The sequence below is a fragment of the Aspergillus affinis genome (assembly GCF_023601865.1).
Source record: "Aspergillus affinis strain CMG 70 chromosome Unknown NODE_73_length_178438_cov_86_647956, whole genome shotgun sequence".
In the NCBI taxonomy this organism is placed as follows: domain Eukaryota; kingdom Fungi; phylum Ascomycota; class Eurotiomycetes; order Eurotiales; family Aspergillaceae; genus Aspergillus; species Aspergillus affinis.
In genome coordinates, this window is record NW_026515854.1 from 94,576 (window position 1) to 111,085 (window position 16,510).

The 16,510-nt window shown below is 51.5% G+C and overlaps 8 protein-coding genes across 8 annotated transcripts; 2 read left to right on the forward strand and 6 right to left on the reverse strand.

Annotated features, from left to right (window-relative positions):
- Positions 1–102: 102 nt before the first annotated feature.
- Positions 103–1,895, forward strand: KD926_009902 (putative ribosomal assembly complex component Ipi3; the record flags this gene model as incomplete). Its single annotated transcript, XM_053102396.1, has 2 exons — positions 103–450; positions 519–1,895. The coding sequence occupies 2 exons, from the start codon at positions 103–105 to the stop codon at positions 1,893–1,895; spliced, it is 1,725 nt and encodes a 574-aa protein (XP_052954134.1).
- Positions 1,896–3,592: 1,697 nt separating this feature from the next.
- KD926_009903 (RNA methyltransferase) lies at positions 3,593–5,109 on the reverse strand (the record flags this gene model as incomplete). Its single annotated transcript, XM_053102397.1, has 3 exons — positions 3,593–4,685; positions 4,753–4,904; positions 4,981–5,109. 3 exons carry the CDS (start codon positions 5,107–5,109, stop codon positions 3,593–3,595), a joined length of 1,374 nt encoding a protein of 457 aa, XP_052954135.1.
- Positions 5,110–5,376: 267 nt separating this feature from the next.
- On the reverse strand, positions 5,377–6,177 carry KD926_009904 (2-deoxyribose-5-phosphate aldolase; the record flags this gene model as incomplete). The annotated part of the gene is made up of 1 exon (XM_053102398.1): positions 5,377–6,177. The coding sequence occupies one exon, from the start codon at positions 6,175–6,177 to the stop codon at positions 5,377–5,379; it is 801 nt and encodes a 266-aa protein (XP_052954136.1).
- A 1,098-nt stretch (positions 6,178–7,275) lies between these two features.
- KD926_009905 (uncharacterized protein) lies at positions 7,276–7,827 on the reverse strand (the record flags this gene model as incomplete). Its single annotated transcript, XM_053102399.1, has 3 exons — positions 7,276–7,485; positions 7,622–7,703; positions 7,778–7,827. The coding sequence occupies 3 exons, from the start codon at positions 7,825–7,827 to the stop codon at positions 7,276–7,278; spliced, it is 342 nt and encodes a 113-aa protein (XP_052954137.1).
- A 373-nt stretch (positions 7,828–8,200) lies between these two features.
- On the reverse strand, positions 8,201–9,932 carry KD926_009906 (putative siroheme synthase; the record flags this gene model as incomplete). The annotated part of the gene is made up of 2 exons (XM_053102400.1): positions 8,201–9,552; positions 9,608–9,932. 2 exons carry the CDS (start codon positions 9,930–9,932, stop codon positions 8,201–8,203), a joined length of 1,677 nt encoding a protein of 558 aa, XP_052954138.1.
- A 1,031-nt stretch (positions 9,933–10,963) lies between these two features.
- KD926_009907 (proteasome regulatory particle lid subunit RPN5) lies at positions 10,964–12,676 on the forward strand (the record flags this gene model as incomplete). Its single annotated transcript, XM_053102401.1, has 5 exons — positions 10,964–11,050; positions 11,105–11,161; positions 11,231–11,467; positions 11,526–12,014; positions 12,074–12,676. The coding sequence occupies 5 exons, from the start codon at positions 10,964–10,966 to the stop codon at positions 12,674–12,676; spliced, it is 1,473 nt and encodes a 490-aa protein (XP_052954139.1).
- A 209-nt stretch (positions 12,677–12,885) lies between these two features.
- On the reverse strand, positions 12,886–13,746 carry KD926_009908 (alpha/beta hydrolase; the record flags this gene model as incomplete). The annotated part of the gene is made up of 1 exon (XM_053102402.1): positions 12,886–13,746. The coding sequence occupies one exon, from the start codon at positions 13,744–13,746 to the stop codon at positions 12,886–12,888; it is 861 nt and encodes a 286-aa protein (XP_052954140.1).
- Positions 13,747–15,494: 1,748 nt separating this feature from the next.
- Positions 15,495–16,328, reverse strand: KD926_009909 (40S ribosomal eS27 domain-containing protein; the record flags this gene model as incomplete). Its single annotated transcript, XM_053102403.1, has 4 exons — positions 15,495–15,677; positions 15,758–15,820; positions 15,918–15,964; positions 16,034–16,328. The coding sequence occupies 4 exons, from the start codon at positions 16,326–16,328 to the stop codon at positions 15,495–15,497; spliced, it is 588 nt and encodes a 195-aa protein (XP_052954141.1).
- Positions 16,329–16,510: the final 182 nt, after the last annotated feature.

Consider the following 16,510-nt stretch of genomic DNA (forward strand, 5'->3'; position numbering starts at 1 on the left):
CGACAGGAAAAGAAAAAAAAAATGATGGATAAAAATAGCGACTTTTTCTCCCCTCTACACCCCTTCGTCAATCGATAATCACCCCCACTTTGGCAGCTCCTCATGCTTTCAGAGTATTTCATCGCGTCCACATTGGCGTCGGCCAAAGCTCCGACATCAAATAGTCTCAGGGATGTAGGGATCTGCGTCCATGAGTTTCAACCTGCTCCCACCCTACGCTCCTCCTTCAAGAAGAGCTCGACAGCGGCCAATTGCCTGGCCGTAAGTCCGTCGCACGTTTTCGCAGCTCAATCAGAGAAGGCTATTCTTCACGTGTATAGCCGAGAAAAGGGAAACCAAGAAGCTACCGTCCCCTTCCCGGAGCGCATTCGCAGTATCGCAATCGCGGGGAGTAAGAATGGAGACGTTGTGGTTCTGGGTACTGAGGGAGGTCGATTGATTCTATGGGAGGTATGTTGAAGATCCGGCTCTAGTTGTGCTGTTTTCGTATCCTAACAGTTCTCTTTCTTGTTGTCTAGACTTGCACCGGCAGACAAGTCGCCACGACCGCATCGCATTTAAGTCCGGTCACCGCGCTGGTGGTCGATCCCAGCTCCAACTTCATTCTTTCCGGCTCTCAAGATGCCAACGTCCATGTCTGGTCCTTAGTCGACCTTCTATCCTTCACAAAGGCCCCCTCTGGTCGGGACAGACAACCTCCGAACTCTCCGATCCGGACTTTCTCGAACCATCGCGCGGCTATCACCTCTATCGCAGTCGGACATAGCACCGGCCGGTATAACATTGCTGTTTCCGCCGCCCAGGATAACACCGCCATCGCATGGGACTATCACACGGGCCGCGTTCTACGGACATACCTCCTCCCTTTGAGTGCGACGTCTCTAACGCTCGACCCCGTGGACCGGGCCTTCTATGTGGGATATGAAGATGGCAGTATTCAGTCGGTAGATTTCTACAAGAGCAATTCGCTCCAACATCCTCTTCACGATCCGTCGCTACAATCCACTCCCTCCCAACCACCAGCCGAAGACCGATGGGCTCCACCAACTGCCGAGTCCGGAGCCGCGCATACGCTCTGTCTCTCCTACGACGGCATGACGCTATTATCCGGTCACCAGAACGGAAAAGTCCTCTCATGGAATGTCGGACGACGGAAATACGCCTCGACCGTGGCCGATTATACCCATCCCGTAACGAACCTGTTCATGTTGCCGCCCAATGGTCTCCCGCAGCCCAGTTTTGAGCTGAAGCGAACGGCGCACACGATCGTCAAGCCCAGATACGACAGCGCTCTTTCTGAGACATCCCAGACCGCCGGTGTCGTACCGGCCGACTACACATTCAGCACACACCTCCTCCCGACCTCATCTACCCCCACGCAGTCCAAAACCGACCAATTCTCCGACGCCTTCACCAACGCCACCTTCCCCGAATCCATGATCGAAGAAGGCCTGGCCGAGCTATCCCTGTTCAGCCAGGGCGGCGGCGCCAGCGGCGCCCCCATCCCGTCCATGGCCTACGCAGCACCGACCGAAGACACGACCGCCAAGGATTCGCACATCGCATCCCTGGAAGCTGAAATCGCCCAGCTCAAGAAGAAAGCATCGATCAACGAAACCGCCCGCCAGGCCACCACCAACGAAGTGACCAAACTGCGTTCCGACCTCGTAAATATGCACGACCACATCAACCAGCTCCACCAGAACCAAGAGCAGACGCAGCGCGAAAAAGCGGTCCGACAAGCCCGCAAGGAAGCGCGCGAGACCAAGCGCCGAGAAGCCTGGTTCGCGGCCGAGAAGAAGGGCAAGAAAGGAGACGCCGTGCTCCGGAAAATGGACGCCGAGGAAAGCGAGCAGACGAGTGACTCGGACGATCATAGCAGTGACGAACAATAATCGTATCTGTCTCGTTCTTCCTCGCTTTGATTTCAGCTCATGCTCTATTTCCTGGTATAGCAGTAACACATATTTTGGCGGTGTCCAGATATCCTATTCCGGCGTTAGCAACGGTCGGAAAAACATTTTCTTTTCTGGATTGCGCTATTCGAAGATCTCCGCGCTCATCACTCTGGAATGGGCAATGCAGCGTATAGTATAGTCTAGACCAAATGAACCTACTTGTAAATAAAAGATATATTTAACAAGGAATGTGTAGATCCCTCGGGCTAGACCGACATCTACTTGGGAATGTTGCACCGTTTGCCCTATTCTTAATGAATTCATTGAAGCAGTCTTGAAATGAAAAAGAAAAGGCATCCATAAAATTAATACATCAGTAAAGGAGATGAGCCTAGGACAAGCTGACCGTTGATGAGACACCGTAAGGAATTTAATGTTTCCAACTTTTTTTCAAGGATAAGTTCTGACCTCTACGATTAGGGGGATCAGGGCGATCCAAGGGCGCTTTGGTCATTGTTTACCGTTATGCAATTGATGATTGTGAGCACTATGCCGGTCACTACAGTACGGTCATGATTTATGGCGCTGTAAATTCGATCGGATGCGAGGCAGAGAAAAAGGATACTGATTGATAATGCACTTCTTATGAATGCTGATGTCTAGGAGCTGGGTTCTGGGAGAGATGGACAAGAGTGCTAAGTTGACTAGCTAAGCATGATCGATGTTGCTGCCAATGGTTGGGGTGAAATCACTTAGACAGAGTAGCTAGGGGAAGGGTAGATGATCCAGATTAACATCTATTTCAAACCCTTCTGGGTACTCGATGGATTTCGTCCCGATCAATGAAACTGCGCCGAGTAAGAGAAAATTTGTCACCATGCAGTGAAATTTATACTTGATCGAATAGAAACCTTTTTATTATCTTTTTGTCTTGCCTGCCCTCCCGCGCTATGCTAGATGATCGAAACCATAATTTACCTATGCAAGACTCATCATTCGTGAGTCGTTCCAAACACATAACAGGTGAAAGAGAAAGACAAGATAAAAAGATATTATTAAAAAGGGGGAAGAAATAAACAAAATAAGAGATGACGATGCAATGATATACCCATTAAATGAATACGATAAATGAACCATGACTCCGTTGCCTGGTTTATGTGATATCAAATAAAACGAGAAAAAAAAAAGAGATAAGAAAAAGAAAAATCCCGAGAAAAGACGCAAAGAATCATCAATCGCAACGTTCAGCATACCGGCATGTCATGTCACATGTCCATCTCGTAGGGCAAGATAGTAAATGGCCAGAGGTTCGACAGGACCGTTGCAGATGCTCAGCGTGTCACAGTGACACTGGTAGGAGGGCCGAGATCGACGCAGGCCAGACAATGTCAAATATGCAAGTATGACGGCTTATCCAGCGAATGCGAGGTAACAACTTTTTTCCAAAGCCACAAATCGACATCAAATCGCAAGATGCCGGAAACTAGTACCGGAACCCCGTTCCAGACGGGGAGGGAGGAAAGGAAGCAAGGGGCAAAGGGGAAGGGAAGAAATGAAGTCTGAGAGTGTACTCCGGAGTAGGAAAAGAGAAAAAGGACGAAACATCGCCTGGAATGTGGCGATGTAACAGATAATTTCTGCGGCACCCCTTCCGAAGGGCGTCTGGCGCCCAGTTTCAGCTTTCATGGAATTCTCTACTCCTCCTTGGATCCGTTGTACCTGGACGATCTTCTAGGACGATGGGTGCCCTCCACCAAGCCTCGCAGGCTCGTCAGGCCCAGCCAGACGGCCTCCTCGGTGCGAATGGTGCGACTCCCTTGGCCGGGAAGGAGGTTGACCCAGTAATCGAACAGCTTGCCGGCCTCGGTGGGGCGGATGGCCATGTCGCGGAGTTGAGGATCGTTTCGAATAGCAGCCTCAATGCCTGCAACGCCGCCAAAGACAAGAAGCAAATGGTTGTAGTCGGGTGGTTGCGCGTGATGATCGTGCTGAGGTACCGCACCCTCACCGTCTTCTTCCAGAACCGCGCGCACGGGAGCGCCGCGTTCGGAAGTCCCGAACGACAGATCATAGCCACCATCGAAGGGACATTCGGTGAAAACAGAAGACAGCGACTGACACCGGCGCACATAGTAGCCCCAGTAATAGCCCGCCTCCGAACGAGGCGCGGACGGATGAACCGACTCGGCGTACTGCTTCGGACCATCCTGCGAGAATCGCACGGTGACTCGCGCATGTTCGGGAAGCTGAATCTCCGGAAGAACAACTTTTTGAGAAAGACCGGTGTCCACGATCGTGGCAGGAGGGCCAGTCGGGCTGGATGAGTTACGCCGACGAGGGTAGCCGTCCGTGTAGCTGCCACGACGCGCCTTGTAGTGATCGGCGTTCGAGACAACGATACCCTCGCGGTAGTTGCACCATTCGTTGGCCCGAAGATGATGCGGCATGTCCAGGCTGGGCAACAGGCCAGCGCCACGCAGGTTCGGGTGCATGGGGAAGAGGTGTTTGCGCAGATACGGCGGCGTCTCTAGATAGGACAGGATATGCGCTAGGAAATGCGAGGGGTCCGAATTGGCCGTATAGCCTTTAGTGGAGGGAACGTTGCCATTGAGCTGATCGTTGGTCTTGTCTATAGGAGACTCGTACCACTCGTCGCTCTGCTCGTAGAAGTCATGCTGCGCACTGCCCTCGTCGTCATCGAAGATCACGACTTCGTCGACGCAGAAGACCGCCAGGGCACGGGCAATGGCTCCCGCGAGAAGGGTCTTCTGTTCGATGGATTTCGCGCTGTCGCAAAGTCGCGTGAGTGTTTGTCCCACGGAATTTGGTCACGGAGATGGGAGAAATGACTTACTTGGCCACGATACTACCGGGAATAGCCACGCTCAGAGTATGAGAGCGGCCGCCGGTGGGCTCAAAGACGGCGGAAGGCTTCTCCGTGAAGACATCACTTTGCGCAGAATCACCTTGCCTGGGCGGACTTTGCTCGTGGAAAGTCTTGCGCTTCTAATGAGGCCGAAGCCAGGGGTTAGCACTCGATCACGTGGTATGATTAGAGCAGCAGAGGGGAAGGAGGTGGAACCTTGACGTTATTGTTGACGTTATTGTTGACGTTATTGGGACGGCGCATCCTGGGATTGACAGGGGAGGTAGAGGGCAGCGAACGAGCGACGAAGTCAGGGGACTTTTGGGAGGGATTCGAGTGCTTCATTGGGAGGAGGAGCGCAGATCTTGCGAGATGAAAGGAATTGACTAGAAACACTCGCTAATAATGAGCAAAACTGGTTTCCTGGCGGTTCGTGGTTGACCGATGAGGGTGCTTCCTGATGACGTCGATGCTCCACCGCCCGGCGGAGTTTCTACTTTAATTCCAGTCCACTTTTTAAGTAACACTTTTCTTTTTTCGACTCCCCTCCGACTCCGACTCCTAGGGTTTCCCCCCTGGTCTTAAGTGCTTCTCGAATTCTCGTCCTCTCCGTTAATACCCTTCCGTCGCCGCGCCCGACACCGTCTCCCCGCCCAACTCCTGCATGATCTTCACCCCCGAGCTGCTACCAATGCGCTCGGCGCCTGCCTTCAGCATCCGGACGCTGTCCTCGGTCGAACGCACCCCTCCACTAGCCTTCACCTTGCATCCCTTGCCCACCAAGTCGGCAATTGCCCGCATGAGTGCCACGTCGTCAACATTGGCTCCGGTCCCATTGAACCCGGTGCTGGTCTTGATGAAATCCGCGCCGGCCGTACACGCCAGGAATGACCCCGCAATGATCTCGTCGCGTGAGAGTTGAGCTGTTTCCAAAATGACCTTCAGCTTCGTGGGCAACGGCGCCGCCTTGCGCACCCCCAGGATATCCTCGTAGACCTCCGTGTACTTCCCTTCCTTCAGGAGCGGGTACTTCAACACCATATCCAGCTCCGAGGCCCCCTGCTTCACTGCCTCTCGCGCCTCCTGCTCCTTCTCCGAGGTCTCGTACATGCCCTCGTGGAAACCCACCACACAGGCCACGCCCACGTCGGGCGACACCTGGAGCTTCTGGACAGCCCGGGTGACGTAGTTTAAACGTACGCAGACCGTCGCAAAGCGGTACTTTGACGCCTCGTCGCAAAGCTGGTCGATTTGCTGCTCGGTCGCGGCCAGTGCCAATTGAGTGTGATCAATCGTCTGGCTGATGGCCGAAGGCAACGGGGTCTGATGCACGGGGAACGTCTCCGGGAGTTGGTCTTTGATCGTCGAGATCTGGGCCGCCCATTCTTCGTTGTTCCGTGGTATCTCAGACATTGTGGTGTTTGGGTGACCTGTTGTCCTGTAGCACAGATCCGGACCCGTTAACCCCGCTATATGCAAGTGTTTAGACGCGAGGGAATTGGAAGCGTAGTGCTACCACCGAATTGTGTCTGGGATGGATTGCGTACTTTGGTGTTTGGTTTTCAATTCTTCCGAGACCGATTCTGTCAAAATCCGGCCTGGTTCTGCTTGTGAATTCGTTCGCGCCTACGATTGACGAACGTCGAAATTTGATTCTCTGGAAATGCGGAGAAGCGCCCCGTTTGTCACGTGATGATATCATCATCATGAGGTGGATGCCCTACTCTAGTCTCTAGTATATCCTAGACTCCTGGTAGACTGTCTTCACTGAAGCAACCCTCGAGATCGTCTTCGATATTCATCCAGCCAGTAGCCGTAGAGCGTATACTCCCGCGTACCCCCTGACGATGAAATCCCACTGCATCTCCAATCCAGTCCCCAGGATTTACCTCTTCCGTATCTACTCGCCCATCAATCATCAATTGAGGGACACAAACCCAGGCCAAGCTACGAGAACTCAGGACAGAAAAGGAAGCACCAATTCATCAATTACCTTACTAGCTGGTTTGAATGTCATATCTGACAGATTGCCAGTCAAGTATCGCGACCTCGACGGCAAGGAACTTTTATATTTATGTTACCAAATCGACCGGCACAACGTTACCTCTACTTTCGCATCATTACATGTTTATGTTTTCAAGAGGCTGTCCAGACTAGAGAGTATATCCATTCAAACGACGATAGAGACTAGCAAGTGAGGCGAAGAACAAGCAGAAGATAACTCATAAGAGTCGGACGAGTCGTCGGGGTCGGAGAATTGAGAGGGAAATCGCCAACGCCTGCACCAAAAGGGTCTCATCTAGGTTAAAGTCGAGATACTTGATCACCATACTACAATCATCATACATAAGTGATCACTACTACGCGGATCCGGATACTATAATTTGGTGAGAGATCGAGACAACCGTAAACCTTGGGGAGAGTGGCTAGCCAAGAGACAGAGACTTGCTATCGGGAAACTGGTATATCAAAGCATCAACGCCGCCTGGCATCGCACCCACAATCAATCCCTCATTGGCAGCTCTTACACTCCGGTCCGCGAACATCATCCACGCGACCAATCTTGCGAGGTCCAAACCCACCAGGCCCACCGCCGCCACCACCGCCGCCGCCTCCTCCTCCATAGCCACTACTTCCGCTCCATCGCGATCGAGTGTTCGGGTTGTTTCCGGGGCGGGTGACGTTGAATTTGGAGTTTTGAGCGGCAGTGTAAGGATCAACCTACAATGATGTATTGTTAGTTTGTGGTTGCGACACGATAGAGGCAATAGATAAGAGATCCGCAATGAGAGGTTGCATGGAAGAAGTCTTCATCCGTAGAAGTATAACCACGATAAGAGAATTTAATATAACGTACCGAGAAGAGGCTCACGAGGTAGAGACCCAGAAAGAGATAGACATTGTCGAAGAAGCGAGCGAGGCGGACAGAAAACGGGGGGCTGCGGCCGGAGGTTAGTTGGCTGTTCATTTCTCCGAGGCGCTACCGTCGAGGGATTGAATGATGGGTTCTCACCTTCCAAGGACTTGTCCGTTGGACATATAAGTTTGCGGTTTTGACGACATGATGGAAGCGAGTGAGATGGGATGGATTTGGAGATGACTGGAGAGTTGAAGGTTGAATGAGAGAGGGAGATAAGATAGCCTGGTGGAGACTCTTGGCATCGGAGGTTCCCGTGACTTGCTGGCAGTTTGGCATAACGATATGTAACTACAGTATACACAGGCCTAATTCTGGACCTATATTAACGCTTTTTTCTAGAAAATTATGAGAACAGAATCTAAAATTCGAAATATTTATCATTCATGATAATTCGTCAAGGTTCTATCTATATGGGTATCTCTTTTTCCTTTTCCATGCTGTAAAACAACCTCCTTGTCCACCGTCATCACATATATATCATGTAGAATTGCAGCTTTCCAGGGCCACCACTCCCACCTATTCCTTCTCTGACATCGTAGCTACCTCAGGAATATGCCGCAGCTCATCGAGTCCCTTGAACCCCTCTTCAACAACCCACTTTTGATCCTTAGGTTGATGTAAAATGTGGCAGCTGGCCCCAACCACCAACAGACCGGGAGGACGAGACCCTTCGGCTTCAAAGGCCAGACAGACATGCTCCAAGGTAGAACGGATCACCCGCTGATCCGTGCATGATGCCCGTTCAATGATGGCACACGGTGTGTCCTTGGGCCACAGCGTTCGGGAATGCGAGACGTCCTCGGGCGGGGCCGTCAAAGATTCCACCAGTGCCGACAGTCGGTGCAGTGCCATTAGGAAGACCACCGTTTGGGTCGGCACATACGTAGGGGGGTTGGGGGCCGCTCCTTTCCTTCCTGTTCCGGTGCAGATCAAAACTTGGTCGGATACGCCGCGGTGGGTTGCGGGGATTTCGGCAAACAACGAAGCGCTCAGCGCGCTGGTGATTCCTGGCAAAACAAGAGGCGTATAGCCCTCGTTCCGGAAGAACTCAAACTCCTCTCCTCCTCGGCCATAGAGATAAGGATCACCTTGCTTTAGACGAAGAACGTGTCGTCCACGACGTAAAGCATCGAGACCCATTCGCAAGAACTCCTCCTGTGCTTGGTCTGCGTTACCAGGAAACTTTCGTGCAATATGGACCTCGGTCCTTCGAGGAATCAATTCCAGCACCGGCGCCGGGACAAGCTTATCTGAGAGGATGAGGTCGGCGGTTTGAATGGCATTGTATGTTGCTCGGGTGAGTAGATCTGGGTGTCCTGGTCCAGAACCAGCCAGCACAATTTTGCCATGTTTCTGGACATTGTCGACCCCATTGACATCCTCGAGACTATCTTTGCTGGACGAGTACGCCTGAAGAATATTTTCGATGTCGGAGTCGTTGATGGCGGCAAGTTTGCGGAGCGGCCAATACTCGCAAATCTGGGACAGCCAGCGGATGCGCCGGGTTTTGGCAGCAGAAACGTCGTCTTCCGTCACTAGGTTGTTGAAAGTGTGCTTCTGGCCCGTTGAGTCGTCCTCGTCGACTTCCAGCGAGGCTTCGCATAGGCCTGCCGCATAGTCTTCCTCCCATAGACGTCTCCGCACTGACCCTAAACGATCGATGGCGGATCCAAGATTTGGGGGAAGAACCGACGCAATTTCCCTTCTTAGCCGAGAAGCAAGCTTGCAGCCACGTCCAGAGGTGGTAATTCCCACGTGCAGAGGGCCATCCGAGTAGGTTGAGAGAAGACTGAAAGTGCAAAGGTTCAGAGCATCCGACACATTGACCGGAATTCTTAGTCGCCGACAGAGCTTAGATATATGAGGGCCTGCAAAAGGATCAGAAGAGACATTCCCCGCGTTTAATGAGATCGGCGCACATACTCAGAGGATGAGCCCCGCCCAGAGTGACAAAGACCGTGTCCACAACATGGTCGACTTCTTCCCTCCCCAAGCTGGTCAGATCGGTGTCTTGGAATTCTCTGCGAATCCACTGGGCCGAGCCATTTTCTATGCGCTCCGCCAGAGTATACTGCAGGTCCCCGGTATCCGGTGCGATGATGACTGGCTTTGCGCCAGCTTCCAGACTCTTAATGCAACGAGCGGCGGCAAGTGGACTTGAGCCGATGATGAGATGCACCTGAGAGTCTGCATTCATAGCCACCAGCAAAGGTGCCAACGGGCCTTTATCGTTTGATGCATCCCGCATTGTGCCAGACCCCACAAGAGTCAATTAGCGCAATATTCGAGTTTCCTTGGGACAAGACACAAGTTTTTGCCTCGGTATGGAAAAAGCAGAGCAAATTTGTAAGTAAATATCAGGTGTGATCTCCCACAGTCCTTCGACAAAGTGGGTGGGCTATCGGCCACTTATGAATGCGGTAATTGGGATGTCCGCGGAAAAAGCCCAGCGTTATTGGACGTGAGGCAAATTGGCGATAACGAATAATGTTCGTCCCCAAAAATTGGCAACTGATAGAGTCCGATAAGCCTATCGACAATTATTAAAAGGAAATCACCCAAATGACCCAAATGTCACTTTTCCAAAATATAAATGTGTGGAAATGTGACTCTTCTTTTTCCATCTACATTGGTCTGCAGCCCCAATGCAGTTAAAGCGATATTGCGTGATCGTGCTGTGTGGCTTATCTAAGCATAGTGGCTTCAGGCATCCAGGGCGAGAGCAGAGGTCAGGCAATCAGGCAGAGAATGAGATTCCCTGATATGAATCAAGCACCCTGTACGAAGTACTCCGTCCGTACTTGCCATCGTGTCGATTATGGGCGAAGAATTATGCTCGGATATCGCTAAATTCCCAGTTAGTGGCTTCATCTTAAGTGAGCAATATCGCTTGTTCTTAGCAATGGCACCAAGTCAAGCACAAGACAGTAGCCATTGTTCATAGAAAACCATAGTCATTGTAATCTCTCAAATGGTTTTCGAGTCCATGTTACGCTGGTCATACAGACAGGATTGAAAGGTGTTGAGGAAGAGTAAACAGAGCGCTCTGGCGGGCGGACGGTGAGCGCATATCACGTGAGCGAGCTTCGGCCAGCTCGAGCTGGCGTTGCCCGTCAAGCTTCCATGACCACATTCTCCATCTCCAGCCCTTCCCTACCCCATCCGAATCGCCATTTCAAATCTCTCATCGTCCTACCTCACCATATTACTCGTACCCAGATTTCATCTCTCTATATTTGATCAAAAACCTCGAAACCGGGACGTCCTGCATTCGTCATCATGTCCGACGGAGGTCTGTTGAAGCCGGAGAAGGACTTCTCCAAGGATGCCGATAAGCTGATTCCTGAGACGGAACAACTGGCTAAGGTTGGAGGCTCTCCTTGCTATTGCGCCGATTACAGATGCTAATTAGATGTCCAGACCGACGTCCAGGGTGCGATCGACAAGCTTCTGGTCCTGGAGAAACAAGCAAGACAGGTATGACATACAGCGCGCCGCCTGCTCATTCCATCCAAGTATCACGCTAATTGATGTCTCGATTGACAGGCTTCCGACCTGCCCACTACTTCTCGAATCCTTATCACCATCGTTACGATCAGCAAGAACTCCGGCGACTGGAACCTCCTCAATGATCAGGTGCTGCTTCTCTCGAAAAAGCATGGCCAACTCAAACAAGCTGTGACGAAAATGGTGCAGGTGGTGATGGGATTCCTGGACGAAACGCCTAGCTTGGATGTGAAGTTATCGGTGATCCAGACTCTGCGGACCGTGACTGAAGGAAAGGTCGGTGCTCCTTGACTAACTACGCCTCTCCGGCTCATGTTAATGCCCACTATCACAGATCTTCGTCGAAGTCGAGAGAGCCCGTGTCACCCGAATCCTATCTAATATCAAGAAATCCCAAGGCGATCTGAATGCCGCCGCCGACACTCTTTGCGAGCTGCAGGTGGAGACGTTCGGGTCCATGACCAGGAGAGAAAAGACGGAGTTCATTCTGGAGCAGGTGGCTCTCTGCATAGAGCGCGGTGACTGGACACAAGCCACTATCCTCAGCCGCAAGATCAACAAGCGGTATTTCAACCGTAAGCCGAAGAAGAGCGCCGAAGAAATTGAGAAGCTCAAGAAGGAAGCCGAGGAACGGGAGAAGACGCGTTCTCCCGACGAGGCCCCCATGGAGGTTGATGACGACGTCACGGACCTGAAGCTCCGCTATTTCGAGCAGCAGATCATCCTCTCTAACCACGAATACAAGTACCTGGATGTGTGCAAGCATTACCGTGAAGTCCTGGATACCGAGTCGGTTGAAAACAACCCGGAACAGCTGCGAGCAGTACGTCACCATCTCGTTGCCACCTCATAGTTCCTGCGCTCTAACCCGAATGTTTATAGGTCCTCGCCCGCATCGTGTATTACATTGTCCTGTCTCCCTACGACAACGAACAATCGGACCTGCTCCATCGCATCCAGCAAGACTCGCGACTTTCTACGGTTCCCGTCGAGGCCCGGCTGATCAAGCTTTTTACCATCCACGAACTGATGCGCTGGCCGATGGTCTCGGAGCAATTCGGACCCCACATCTGCAACACGGATGTCTTCAGTGCCCAACCTAGCCACTCCGCCGACGACCAGCCGCACCGACGCTGGCAGGACTTCCGCAAGCGCGTCATCGAGCATAACGTCCGGGTGGTCGCCAAGTACTACACTCGCATCCAGATGGGTCGGTTGACGGAGCTTCTCGATCTGACCGAGGAAGAGACGGAGAAGTACATCAGTGAACTGGTTACGTTAAAGACCATCTATGCGAAGATCGACCGTCCGGCGCGGCTGGTCAACTTCGCCAAGCCCCGTGATGCGGATGACGTCCTGAACGAATGGAGCAGCGACATGAAGAGTCTCCTGGGACTCTTGGAGCGCATCGATCACTTGATCACCAAGGAAGAGATGATGGCCCGGATTCTGCCCTCCCGCGGCGAGAAGGGCAAGGCTCGCTAAGGAATTGATGACACGGACGGAGAGATGGGCATGAATTTTGGCGCTAAACATATGGCGTGTAAAACTATACGATCGTAGAAATGGATTAATGCTTTTTGCATGCTCTATCACCAACCCAATGTCGTCCTGATACCAATCACAAGACGACCGCAACACTCTATCCTCTATTGTATCTATCAAATCTGCCAAGGGGATATCTAAGTCTTTTTCTAAAACGGCAAATCCATATCATTCACATCCTCTTCCTCCTCGCTCGCCTTCCCCTTCTTCTCCTCCACCGACTCCCTAACAAACCTCACCGCAGCATCCAAATACGGCCTCTGACTCGGCAAGAAATGTCCCCCAGGATGCCAAACCACCTTCCCCTCAGCCTCGGGATCCCCGACACACGCCTCAATCAACGACCGACTCCTCGACTCCTCCACCACGGCATCCAACGTCCCCAGAACATGCAGCATCGGCGTCTGCACCCCAGGCTCCTCATAGAACCCACGATACCGCGCCCCCGGCGACCGAAACCCACTATAACAGATCGCGAACTTCAGCGGCGGATGCACCAATCCCTCAAACGACGCCGGATACCCAAACACCCCTTCCTTGTCCCCGTCACTTGCGTCCCCAAGTCCCTTCGCCTTGGCCTTCCCAAACGCCTCTTTCCTTACATTCCCTTCCAACAACGACGCCACCATCGCCGCCATCGCAGCTCCCTGCGAAAACCCAATCACGCCATCAAACGGTCCTTCCTCCTTCAAGACCCTCGCGACAGCCGCCAGCCCATCTTCCAATCCCATATAAAGGGGCGGATTGGCCGTGTTCGATCGTCGAAACCACCCGTACGCTTCGGGCGCTTCCGGGGTGGGATGTTCCTCGTTGGTGGTGGGGGGCTCGTAGCCTGGGATATCGGCGGGGTCGAGACGGATGGGACCGGTTGGGTAGATTGCGGCCACTTCGTGGGAGGCAGAGAATGCTTTCGTGATGTGTTTTATGAGGGCGCGGGATTTGGCGTGGAAGAGGGGGCCGGATTGGGTGTAGCCGTGCAGCATGAGGAGTTTGAGGGGTTGGGGGGGCATTTTTTGAATCTTTCGGTTCCTTCGTTCTTTTTCTAAGGGTGGGACATGTAACTAGTAAGATGAGGATGAAAGAAAGGATTCTGTTCAATCGGAGAAAAGGTAGGAACGAGAAGAATTGAAGGAGTGTTGTTTTGAATGAACGAGTTAGTTAGCCAAGTTCAGTCGGAGTCTCTAGATAGTTAGTTAGTTAGGCTAGACTAGAATTTAGTGACCTCTCGCTGTCCCGATAAGATAAGAACCAATTATCTAATTAACTAACTACCCCCCATTTCATACTTCTCTCTCTTACCATCTACTATCCAATAATTTCCGTCATTAGGTTGATATAGAATTGGTCAAGACATCGTATAGAAATATTTCCTCTCTTTCCTTCGTTACTACTTCCCTCCGCTATGAACAAAACAAAAACTTGTCTCCCAAGGCCAAGATCCATCAATCTAGTAAAGACAGGTCTTTTGACCTGCAATCACTCCTCCAACCGTCTTGATCGTACTTGAATATGTCTAAAAGGAGCACAGTATGCTCGAGAGCATTGACACTTTTAAATAGGGGGTAGTATGGTGTGGATGCAAATAAAACTGTTTACCGGATATTGGGGCTAGAAAGAGAATCGCTGTTGTTCATGCACACTAGGGCTTCAAGAGGATTGATTTGATTAATATGCTGGAATAGATCCTCAATGACTTGCATTTGCCAGAGTTGACTACGACGTACATGTGTCTTGTAGTCTACGGAGATTTCACGGGCTAACGAGTAATAACGCACGGCTACTAGGTAATGACCATTGGCAATGCACATAGTACATCCATGTGGGCCTCTACAGTATGGGGTAAATGGCAAACTATATACTCCGTACTGTCAAGACTTGGACTGAGCGGGGCTCTATCAGACACATTACGCATACAGAGTACAGATAGGTCTACAATTACGAGGGACACCATGTATCGAGCAAACATCAAATACGATTGCACGGCGCACGAGGAATGCCGGATTGGACGCTCATAGCAGACAGATCCGACCCGAGCAGACAGTACCTATCCCTTCTCAGGAATCACGCAAGCTGTCGGTTGGCAGGACCAGATAGCTGCTGCTAAGTCGTCCAATCCGCATGGCACATCGGCCTTCCTAGCAATGTCACCTAACTCAGACATGCGATGTCGTCATCGGTGGAGGATTGTTCGTCTCTCGAGACCTAGACATTCGAATTCCTGCGGCTGGCAAAGCTCATGCTGATGTGCCCATTTTGGTGTCATCCCGTCGTGCCCCGTTTGTTGTATGGAAACAAAAGATAATTGGAAAAGAAAAATTACATGTCGAAGCGATGTAGATAAGTCGTCGTGCGCAAACCGAGCCGCAGAATCAGGAAGATAGTAGGTCGATAATGAAGAAGACAAAGATGATTGCGATGCAGAAGCCTTGGACCGATCAATGTTTGCCAGATATCCGGAACTTCCCCCTTTCTCTCGATTGTCTGTCAAAAGAAAATAAAAAAGCCTGTATTGAATCACTGGGCACGCTTTTTTGGTGGTATAACACAAAACGGAAAAAAAAGTATTGATGCCTGGTCATTTCCCTTCGAAACCTTTTTTGTATTTGGGGGGTGTCTTGCTCGCAAATGGGCAAAGGATTCCATCTTCTATCTGAGTATTTTGTTGTTAAATTTGCTCAAAAAGAATCATATTAATCCATTATCGAAGAACGCCACATTTCTTTCATTCATCGCTTCGGCCTGATTTGCGTCGAGACATCTACTTTCTCCGGAAAGAGCATCCCTCGGTAAGTCTGGCCTTACCACCGGTGGGCTGGCAGAGGACGGTCGAGCAGCCGGCGCAGACGACGACGGTCTGGGCGTGGGAGAAGACGGTGGTGATGGTGAAGCAGCCGGGGCACTTGACGTCCATGAAGAACGAGCGAGGAGCAGGCACAAGGGTCTGTTGTAACAAGGGGAGGGTTGAGTCAGTCCTCTTTTGTCCGATCGACACTTCGAAATTTCGATATCGAATGGTCATACCTTAAGCTTGTGCTTACGGGCCTCAGCCTGAGGAGCAGGGTTGAGAAGGTCGACCGCGAGAACCTAGTATCACAAATCCATCAGCACACACAATCCTTCTCATATCGCTTTGTATTGTCCCATTCGGAATTTTCGAGATGAAGGGTCCAGCGTAGCCGACGGGCGCCGACGAGGTCGAGCACGAGATCAGGGCAACATGACCCTTATCTGCGCGTAGAGCGATCGGTATCTGACGGGGACGTAGTCGAAGGGAAAAAGGGTAGACGAAAAACCTACCATCTTGACGAGACAAAAAGTCGATCAGCGAGATAGGTTGAAGAATGGCGCTGATGGAGATGGCCTGCTTGAAGGGTGAAAAGCGAAAAGGTACTCTCGTGGAAATGGCAAAGGTCTGAAGGGAATTCTCTCGCCGGGCCTCACCCACCGTCCCGTTTGGGGAGAATAGGGTTGCAACCCTCGCTAACGCTGCCCTTCCGGGTAGTCTTGGCACGCCCCACCCGTCTGGGCCAATCAGCATTGCATATTTGATGACATGCTTCCCGAAGGCCCTCCAGACTTCCAAAGGTTCCATCTACAGAGGGATAGAGTTATACTCCGGACATGGGCAAAGATCATGCGACGCTTCCAGAACTATCTTCAATCATCTGACATTTTCTATCCTAGCACATTATTTGGTGAACAGCGTGAACAGCATAAAGAATGAAACGAGAAAAAGTAAAAACAGAAAAGAAGAATCTTTCCAGGTGGCAGAGA